This window comes from Corythoichthys intestinalis, chromosome 21 (genome assembly GCF_030265065.1).
Source record: "Corythoichthys intestinalis isolate RoL2023-P3 chromosome 21, ASM3026506v1, whole genome shotgun sequence".
In the NCBI taxonomy this organism is placed as follows: Eukaryota; Metazoa; Chordata; class Actinopteri; order Syngnathiformes; family Syngnathidae; genus Corythoichthys; species Corythoichthys intestinalis.
In genome coordinates this window covers 11641211-11652325 of record NC_080415.1, presented here as the reverse complement: position 1 = coordinate 11652325, position 11115 = coordinate 11641211, and the positions used below count along the sequence as shown (strand labels likewise).

Sequence of the window (11115 nt, the reverse complement as noted above, 5' to 3'; positions counted from 1 at the left end):
GAGTTGAAAGTCCGTGTTGCCCAAGGACAGCTCCAAAACATCACTCCTCTAAAGGGGAGATCTGCATGGAGGAATGGGCCAAAATACCAGCAATAGTGTGTGAAAAACTTGTAAAGAGTTACAGAAAACGTATTGAGATGAACTTTTGGTATTGACCAAATACTTATTTTCCACCATGATTTGCAAATAAATTCTTTAAAAATCAAACAATGTGATTTTTCTGGGGGGGTTTTCCACATTCTGTCTCTCATGGTTGAGGTTTACCCATGTTGACAATTACAGGCCTCTCTAATATTTTCAAGTGGGAGAACTTGCACAATTAGTGGTTGACTAAATACTTATTTGCCCCACTGTATAACCCAGTAAATTCCCGTGTAAGGTGATGCGAGATTGAACTGTGTCATGGCTTTCACACATAGGAAAATGTCCCGGGAATAAACCTGGTTGTAAGTGTGAAACTGGTTTGTTTATCCCTGATTGCCTATCAGCGCTCTCTGTCCATGGAGGGCGGCTGGCGCGATTTTATAACCCGGACATTACATAATTTTTGGTCGGCTGTCACATTCTGTGGGTCTGGTCGTGTTTTGTTCCAGAGCCGGTTGTGGGAGCATTCCCGATGTCGTACATACAGCCAATTCAAGCTCATCAAGGCTGTATTTATGCCCAGGCGATCCGAGAGAAGGGTGCCAAGATATTAACTTGCTGCGTGCCATTCGACACCTTGTACTCTCGAACTTCGTGCATTTGCTAGCTTGTTCATCTGCCGCCATTGTGTTATTCCCCCTTTACCGCGATCGTGTGTATTTTTGTTTGAATTTAATACACCCTTGAACGCGTCCCTCTGGTGTTTTCTGTTTTAAGGTACAACCTTGTTTCCGCAGTTGCAGACCCTAACATCGGCAACAAAATAAGCTACACATTTTCAAAGATGGACGATGGATTCCTCGGCTCTACCTTCCTCATCACGGGAAAGTCCCAAACATAATACTAAGACGCTACTCGTTAAATGTCCGTGTCATCTCCCTGTCAGTCAACCGAGGACATCGCTTTCACACACAAGGGCTACCCGTTTAAATCCCGGGATTTTAACGGTGTTCAGGTATATGTGAAAGGGGCTTATGTTTCTGTTTTGATCGCACTGTAAAATATAATTGATTATCCAGAATTTAAGTGATATGAATATAAATGAATTAATTTGTTGTATTATTATGACCCCTAAAATTAACCAAAAATGCTCAACCCCTAATTTCAATGCTAAACTTTAGAATTACTTTAGAATTAACATTAAGATATATGACCTCTCAACCAATCCCCAATCCTCACTCCTTACCCCCTTTCTTTAACTTTACCTAAAGCTTAACCACATTTTATTTGCTCAAATAATTGTCAGACTTTGAATAATTGCTTTACCATTGATGTCACAAGACAGTCTGCCACAGATGGCAGATTCCAACTGTATCTTTGACGAAGACAATTTTCGAGGGATTTCCGCTCAGACGTCTCCCGCTTTTACTCAGTATCGTCTCATTAACACCCCTGTCTCGCAACCACAGAAATAGATCTCGTGCTCACTTCCCAACCTGTTCTCGACTACATCTAACGCTCTCCCATCGGTCCAACCAAAGACCTATCGCTCCGTGCCTCGCTGTTCTTATCTGCCCCTCTCAAAGTCACCTCAGCGTTTCCTCCTCTCTTGTGCTCTTAATCTATCAGTGCTCTTTGGCCAACCCTAGTTTCCGCTGGGTGTCATCCCACATGTTCTTATCTACTCAGATCCTGCCCTTTCCACTGCTCGCAGTCCTGCAGTCCTGTCTGCGAGACTTTTGTCTCAAGGTGGCTTGGAGCAACTGTTGACTTGACGTAAAAAATAATTTATCAACAGCCAGGACTCAGGTGGGTTCAAAAGAAATGGCATATAGCACATCAGGTCAATAATTGCGTACACTTGATAGTCCACAGGGCTGAAACATTAACTTCAGGAAGGGTGAAATATTTATTGATTTTATTGGTCCAGTTTCTCGTCACAGTTTTTTTTTTTAATTCTTTCCAAAGATTGAGCAACGATAGTTGCGTCTTGACTTCCAGTTTAATGTAGTCTAAGTAAAAGAAATGTGCATTTGCATAAAAAACAAATCACAATCTCCCTTAAAATGTAGCCTATATTAACAATATAAAGTCATTCCGATCAGGTTTATCAACAAGAATCAAAAGTATTCCAACATCTGCTTCTTCACACCGATCTTACATCGCCAAAGGTTGAATTCCGCGGAACTCGAACAACTTCTGGTTCACATAACGTAAAAATAAACTATATTTTAGGGTTGTTCCGATCATGTTTTTTTGCTCCCGATCCGATCCCGATCGTTTTAGTTTGAGTATCTGCCGATCCCTATATTTCCCAAATGTTTTTTTTTTTGCTCCCGATTCAATTCCAATCATTGCCGATTATTTTTCCCGATCATATACATTCTGGCAATGCATTAAGAAAAAAATGAATAAAATTCGGATGAATATATACATTGAACATGCAGTACATAAGTACTGTATTTGTTTATTATGACAATAAATCCTCAAGATGGCATTTACATTATTAACATTCTTTCTGTGAGAGGAATCCGCAGATAGAAAGACTTGTGACTTTGTATATTGTGACTAAATATTGCCATCTAGTGTATTTGTTGAGCTTTCAGTAAATGATACTTTAGCCATGCCCAAATGCATGATGGGAAGTGGAACCATGACTGTGCGTAGTGCTATCAATTGATATATCTTCTCTGCGTTGGGAAATAATACAAGGTGTTAAGAAAAAAATCAATTGCTCCTTGCTTCCCCACATTGCTTCCCATGATTTTTCTCTTTGCAGGGAGAGGGATTGTAAGGCTGTAGCCAATTAAAAAAAAGGCTCCAAAGGCTGCCAAAATTCACTCTACTCATATTACGCTGCCGTTTATCTCTCTATATAAGTAAAACGGCGCCATTACAGATTGAGCGTGACAATGCGTGAGTGGGTCGTGCAGCGCATACATTTTTTAAAAAATTAATTACTGCCGTTATCGGGATAAAGTTGATAACCCTACCTTAAGCCTACACTAAAGACTCTGGATGAGTGTAACATATTATGTCTGTAACGTTAAATACAATTAGAAAACGATTTAATTTAAGAATATATATATATATTAAAAAAAAGGCATAGCCGATATTTTTTTGCAGATTCCGATACTTTGAAAATGACGTGATCGGACCCGATCGATCGGGACACCTCTACTATATTTAATCTTTAATCTAGTAATTTTACAAAGTCTGTCTCCCAATATTACTTCAATCTCCTAATATTACATCAAAGCAGTTTTGTTTTCGCACTAAAGTTGTAACCCGTGAAGCTAAACAAGTTCCGGTTCACGTTACGCAAAAATAATAAAACAACTTTAAACTCGTAACATTATGATTTCTTTCTCGTAATATTACGACTTTAATCTCATAATATTATGAGATTTCTCTCAGAATATTACAATGTATGACTTGGCAGATAATTTCCTGCAGCACACATTGGCTGCCTTAACCAGCTAAAAATCTCACCAGTGATTGTCTGATTTAAATCAAGGTGGACGGGGGTGTTTAGAAAAATAGACACCAATTTGTAGTCGTCCAAAAAAGGCTCTTTAATTGGTCTAAGTGATTCATTACAGGGTGGGGGAGATGGGTAATCTAGATAGAATAATAGCTTTCAATCACCTCATTTAAAATTGATCATTAAGCAATCAGTGACGGAACAAAAGCAGGGACGAAGAGGGAATACAAAACAGTGGAAAAAAGAGTGATGAAAATCCTAATCGGCAAACTGAGCGTGTAAGTACAATTGTAACAAATATGCTAGTCATTACACCATGTGCCAGAAATGTGAATACAAAATTTGTGAGTGACTATAAATTCCTAAGTAGATTACACAAATGACACTTAAATAACACATTATATTCATATCAATATAACATTTCCAAATAAATATTAGTAAGTATCATGAGGCCCTTGTGTTCTCTGTGCTGTATTATGGCCCCGTAAGGAGACCCAGTGAGGAGCCCATGGTTGAATGAATAAGACACCTCGTGCTGGTCAGTGCTGTCCAGAAATCTTCCTTGCAAATTGTGATCATGTGGACTGCATTCATAAACCATTTCCTCGTATATAAGCCCAAAACATTCATTTTTTTCACCATGGCGGCAGCAACATCGTGTTATATTAGGTAGAGCAATGTCGTCTTAAGTTCAGTCAGCTGTGTCCGACTTCCATCTGCTTAGTTTTTTTCCCCCTTTTATTTGGTTTCCGTCAACCCCTGAGGGAAATATTGGAATCTTTAGCTGCAACATGGGTCGATGAAGTCATTCATTAGGGACTGACTGGCAAAACGCTTGCATGACCACTTGTGACACACAAAAACGAAGCTAAACTGGAAGGAACAGAGCAGATCAAACTCTGTCAGTGGTGCTGCGTTTGTTTTGTGGCTGGTTATTTCCAAGTTCCTGGAGGATGATAATAGGTCCAGAATGAAAATGTTTAAGGTTAGGGTTCGAGCTGAGAGGTAGGGGTAAGATTCGGTTTAGAGGTTAAGGTTAGGTTAACATTGAGGATTTAGGGTTGTCATTTTTAGGGGCAGTTTACATGGTGACTCTGCGACACCAAGACGCAAGGATTATGTTGCGGAATGGCCTCGCCTTTATATGGCGTCGGCAAAAATGGAAGGCAAAGACACAAATGTTTAAATCCAGGCTCCAAAATGGAAGGATTCGATTGAGGGGGCTTGCTCCGCATCCATATCAATGGAAAGCTCCCGTTCCGATAACGTCAGCACTCAGAAACGTCACATTGGGAGTGCGCGGCGGTGCTACTAAACATTAAAAACAGCAAATATGGTGGAATGTCAGCTTTAATTTACTGTTTCTAATATTATTTTTAATTTAAACATTTTTCATTTTTGTGCCTTTTGAAGCAAAACAAAAATGTGATTGCTTGGAGTGGGCGGGTATGTTGTCTTTCGGGCTGAGGAGGTTGTTGGTGTCAAAGTGAATCATTGGCTGTTGCTTTGTAAATTTGCACTGACCCCTAGGGCCCGTCATGAATACTACATCGTTTTCACGTGGAATTGCGACATTGTTTGAATGGAGATGGAACCATATAAATGCAAATTCGAAATTTGTCGTATTCTCGGAGCATCACCATGTAAACGGCCCCTTAGTCTGCTCCAAATCCCATAATGCTCCATTCTGTGGCTCAGACCACCCTTCGGTAATCTTTTTTAGTAGGGGTGTAACAGTACATCAAAATGTAATTTCGATTTCTGAAGTGCTCGGTTCGGTTCATTTTTGGCACAAAAAATGCAAGAAAAAAACTTTAAATGCTTTTGTTTTTTAAAATCTAAACAATAGAATGTGTGTAAATAAATAAAAGGTATTTACTATTTTTTGTATACATCTTTTTATTTGAGCTTTTGGATGCATGGACATGATGTCATAGTTCTCAGCCAAATCAAAAAATAACAATTCAATTAGTCTTTTTCATGGTCGATTTGGTATAAGTGGGAGAAAAAAACCACAAGAATTTTTTTTTAAATTATTGTATTATTATTTTAATAAAATGTATCCACTTGCCTTTGTCCATTGATAGGTTTAACGAGGAAGTCAAAAAAGTGTTCAACAGCTGTGGTGATAACAGAAGCGTCTTTAGCCGGACACCCGTTGCTGCACCCCAACAGTAGTGAAGTATGGCAGTCTCTCAGCTCAAGCCTTTTTCTAGCATTTCTCATGTTGCCGTTGTCATGTCTATAATTTACAGGACTTTAGAGGCTGTAAAGTCTAAATTGACAGACTGTCCGAAACTTAGGGGGCTTTCACACTCGCACTGTTTCTCAGGTAGTTCGCTTCATTTTGGGAATGTGAATGTGTATCCGAACTCTAGTTCGGACCAAACAAATGAACTCTGGTTCGTTCGTTGTCGTTCTGAGCTAAGCAATTGCATTTTATACACAGATTTGGATTCTAAAAAGTGGCGGTTGTGTTATGCATGCTGTTCCTGAACACACCGTGTGAGAGTTGAGAGAGCAGGATACCTTCTCCTTCTATGTTCTGTTGTCAGTGTTGTCACTAATGCGTTACTAAGTAACGCGTTACTGTAATCTGATTACTTTCTTTCAGTAACGAGTAATCTAACGCGTTCATTTTTCCAAACCGGTAATCTGATTAGTTTCCTTAGTGTCTGTGCGTTACTATTTTGTTGTTGCCTCATAATGTATGTCAAATAAAGACTTGTAGTCATGTACGAAGAGCATTTTGAATAGGAAATGTTAGAAAGGTTCCTGCTACGTCTTCGTTTCCACGGTAACTGCTCATAATTCTTCCGGTTTTGGTCTCGAGTCACACGCGCTAAGTGTTTTGGGACTGAGAAAGGCATGTGCCAGCACGGGTGCACATTCGAGCTGAGTGCAGCCACCTGTTGAGATGTGCGAGGGAATGTTGATCTGTGTGCGTCCACGAAAGAGTGTGAGTATTTTTCCTTCATTCCGGAGGGTTCCAGCAATAGGTTGGCCGTTTCGAAGCTTTGCCATTGCAACGGCGAGTAGTCAGTGATCATTGTCGTGTTGCACATTTATGCCGTGAGGTGACATGTTCGTTTAGCATCTTTGGGATGTGTTGTAAGTAGGGCTGTCAAACGATTAACATTTTTAATCAAATTAATTACAGCTTAAAAATTAATTGTAATTAATCACAATTCAAACCATCTATAAAATATGCCATATTTTTCTGTAAATTATTGTTGAAATGGAAAGATAAGACACAAAATGGATATATGCACTCAATACGGTACATAAGTACTGCATTTGTTTATTATAACAATATATCAACAAGATGGCATTAACATTATTAACATTCTGTTAAAGCGATCCATGGATAGAAAGACTTGTAGTCCTTAAAAGATAAATGTTAGTACAAGTTATAGAAATTTTGTATTAAAACCCCTCTTAATGTTTTCGCTTTAATAAAATTTGTAAAGTTTTCAATAAAAAATAAACTAGTAGCCCGCCATTGTTGATGTCAATAATTACACAATGCTCATGGGTGCTTAAGCCCATAAAATCAGTCGCACCCAAGCGCCAGCAGAGGGCGACAAATCTCCAAAAAACACAAGTAACAAGTTGGCATTGCACTGTGCTGTCATTTTAATCTGTTTGAGCGGGGCATGTGCATTAATTGCATCAAATATTTTAACGTGATTAATTTAAAAAATTAATTACCGCCAGTTAACGCGATAATTTTGACAGCCCTAGTTGTAAGTCCGGTTGAATGTAAAGTGTTTAGCTGCCGCCATGTTTTGTAGCCAAACTGACCACGTGTGTGTATGGCGTACTTCTGGGTTGTGCGCGCGCATCCGCGCCCGCCTCCACCTTTGTGTTTATTGCAGTGTGCAGTTAATTTGTGTGTTGTTGATTATTGTGCAGTCAATTTGCATCGTTTTGTATTGGCAGTGATATACTGTTAACCCTAATCCCTAAACCCTAACCCGAAATTCAGAATTTTTGACATTAGGCCCAATCTTCGCATTAGCTGGGTTTAATTAGTCATTCCATGCAGTTTGTCAGTTATTTGTTAGATTTAGGGGTCCGGAGTGGCTAAGCTAGTGCGAGTTAATGGTGGTTCAAATCAACTCCATCGACTAATTAAACCTCCGCTCACTCGGAGATTGCCTTATGTGCAAAATTCTTCCCGTATAAATACAATTATCGGTAAGTCAATTAACATGCGATGACATTTTTCTGTTGTCATTCATATGTTGAGGTGGCAAAGGGAACAAAAATGGTAAAAAGTAACCGACGAATTACTTTTAAAGTAACTTACTTTGGTGAAAAAAATAGGTAACTAATTACTTTTTGTGATCTGTGACAACACTGTCTGCTGTTGTCAGCTTCGCCTACGGCGGACAATAGCCGTGATGTGATGCATAAGTTCAAAAACAAAGGATTAAAAGCCTGACGAAGCTTCCCACCTCCTTGTCATTGTTACAGTATTAAAGAAGCAAACGCCTGCACCCGAGGCTCTATTTTTCAGTTGTTTTTTTTACTCCATTTTTCCGAAGGGATGGGGTGAGGCAGATAGTTCGGCAAGCGCAGTTTGAATGCTGAACCTTTTCAACAAGTCATTTGCAAGTTTTGTTGCGAGGAAGCTCGTCAAATGTGGAAGTGCACTAAAGGCGTCCCTGTGGAAACTCCGACAGGACTTGGGTATCGCACACAGTGCTTCACTCGTGCTAATAATCAATTTTATGAGGAAAAAATATGACTAAAATAAAACTGAACGGTAAGCAAGTGAACCGAACCAAACACGCAAAACCGAAATGGTTCAATACATCCTCGTGAACCGTTACACCCTTATTGTTTAGTGTAACTTGGACTTGCAGTCTTTGCATAATCCTGCTAACAAACATTATAGATAACCCACAACAAAAGCTATATTAATGTCAAACAATAAGCTGAAACAAAGGCTACAGATCCGTGCATTTTCCTTCTCTGACAATAACAATTTAGAGTAATATTTGATATAAAAATAGACAGCCAACCACTACAAAGAAGGTACCTGATGTCTGTTTGCAGACGTCTCAAACTGATTATGTCATCCTGGCAAAGCGCTACCCTGTCAAAAAAAATTCTGAACTCTTCACGTGTGCGTTCTTTCATGACGCATCGCTACAGTGGCTGCTTTGTGTTTTGTTTTGGGTGACAGTTTGAACAGATGTGATCCTTTAATCCCCGATAATATCTCCCCACAGCTGGTGATGTGACACCAAAGTTTGAATCCCAACCACAGTAAAATATGAACACCACAAATATCACAGCATGACAACTCTGGTTATACTTCTACCACACGGTGACACCGCGCACAAAACCTCCTCGTTTTTTTAAACAGTAAACAGTGCAGATGTTCACATCTATTTTGACACTAGGTCTTCTCAAAAAGCAACAAGCCAACTTTCTCCACAGTGATCAGTTGTAAATTTTCCTCGTCGGTCTCTATGTGTCACACCTCCGACTCCAAACTGGACACCCGTCTCCAGGGCTGGAGCGCACAAGGGCTCCTTGTTGACTGGGCAACTCCTCCTTGACTTCCTTGAGTCTCTGATCCTGTCTGGGAACTCTGATAGATGCCGTATGCTCCGTACAGGCTGTCCTGATACAGCAGGGCCCGTTGACCCCTGCATCGTCCACCGCCGCAGGCCAGCAATTGGCACATAGGGCTGGTTGCTTGATGACTGCCTGGAGCCTGGTTGTGGTTTTGCAGGTTAAGGGGCGATTGGTACAGCGGTAGCCCAGTACAGGAGTTCAGATAGTGGGCGTATTGTCTGCTGAGCAGGCTGGTGGCTCTCCGTACCATTCCCCGCCCGAACCCGGCACTGTACTGCACTGCCTCGCCATATGTTGGGAGATGGGTGGAATGCGAATATCTCAGCCTTTGACCTTTACGCCCAGCAGGCCTTCTGTGATCCTCCCTTATGTGAAGGTAGGCCTGGTTCCGTGGCAGGCACAGGTTATTCCGGAAGTGGTCTGGGTTGTGGGCCTTTGCAGCCATGGTGGGCGTGAGGATGCATGGGAATAGGTCAGGAAGTGTAGAGGGCGACTGGCTGGAAAGAGACGACTGGGACTCGTCCAGCTGGTGGATTTGCTCGCTGCCCCATGTGGCTTTAAGGAACGATGGGCGGCGGCGCCTGCGTCTCCCCCTCAGCATGACATCCTCCGGAGGCCAGGATCTGTAGTTCTCTACTGGAGGACATGTCCCCTCCACCGAGTAGATGCTCTCCATGCTGGGGGCAGAAATGTGATTTCCCTGGAGGTTGTTGGCTTTCAGTTCACTGAGGCAGATTTTGTTCTTCTCGCAATCCTTGTACTTCCTTCTCTCTGCGTCGCCATCCCCACACTGAAAGCTCTTTGACCTCCGTTTCCTCTGGTAGATTCCTGCCTCCGTGTTCTGGTTTTGGGGCAGAGGGACGGGATGGGATGTGTAGATGTCAGGCAGCTGCAGATCGGTGCAAGAGATGAACCTGGAGTGAGGGTGGGTATCCACATAGAGTCTTCCCGTGGTCTGGTATTGGCGGGGATATTGATCAGGTTGTGTCTCGCTGACCGCCAAGTGTGGACTGCTGAGGCTGGAGATAGGAAGTGGCCGCTCGTACAGACAAGAAGTGGAGTGGGTAGGGAGCGTGTATCGCAGTGGTGTGGGCCTGCTCACACTCTTTTGTGGGGAGATGGATTGTTGCGGGAAGGATGCGTGGTTTTCCATGATGTATGCAAAGCCTCCGGGTACTGTTTCGGTAGCAACGTGAGGAGCACGAACTGGCAAGCTGCCTCCGCTGTGCCGGCTGAAATGCTCAATCGTCTTAGTGGCATTGTCCAGGGAGCTCTCTACGTTAGCAGTGGAAACCAGGTCCTTGGCTGTTCGCAGCATCTTCAACATGTTGGCTTGGGCATAGTTGGATGTCAGGTCAGGTTTGGCCAGATGGGAGAAACGACCGTGATCCTCCACCCCCTTGAAGCAACTGTAGATACCCTAGAAGAGAAAAATACCAGCAGGAACTGGATTATATTTGTCATATCAGTCTTTTACAAATCTGGAAGTTGGCATTTTCAACCAATTTACAAGGATAATTTGGCAATGTCAGGGTAAGATTGTGTTTAACTTGAATGACATGATACTATAAATCAGACAGTTCTTACCCACATTAGCCTGTTTGCTTATCGCTGAATGACAAATGGCCTTGTGACCAAATGGCAGACGGAAAAAAAAAACAAAAAATTAAATGAAATTTTTCAATGTTCAATTTAAGGTTTCAATTCATTTTGCATTCTCTGGGATTCAAAAACATTGTTCCGGCAGTGAGGAATACCATGAATCATTCCCTCAAACAAACTTCGAAGGTGACACACCAGAGATTTCCGTAAAAAAGTAGATACATTTAATTTGACCCTCAGGGGAACAGATTAACGATCTGATAGCCACTTAGCTGTTAATCTGAAGAACCCTGTTTCAGGCTCAATGGCGTAATTACACAGCACACTGACTGGAATCCATTGACATCTCAATG

The 11115-nt window shown here is 41.5% G+C and overlaps 1 protein-coding gene across 12 annotated transcripts in view; it reads right to left on the bottom strand.

The window, feature by feature from the left end:
- Positions 1–3371: 3371 nt before the first annotated feature.
- LOC130909208 (glutamate receptor ionotropic, NMDA 2C-like) overlaps positions 3372–11115 on the bottom strand; it is a 164628-nt gene continuing 156884 nt past the window's right edge. For all 12 annotated transcript variants that reach the window (XM_057825396.1, XM_057825395.1, XM_057825397.1 and 9 more), the window contains one exon: positions 3372–10580. In XM_057825396.1, the coding sequence (XP_057681379.1) occupies positions 9057–10580 (1524 nt within the window). In that variant the 3' untranslated portion in view covers positions 3372–9056. The remainder of the gene's footprint in view (positions 10581–11115) is intronic.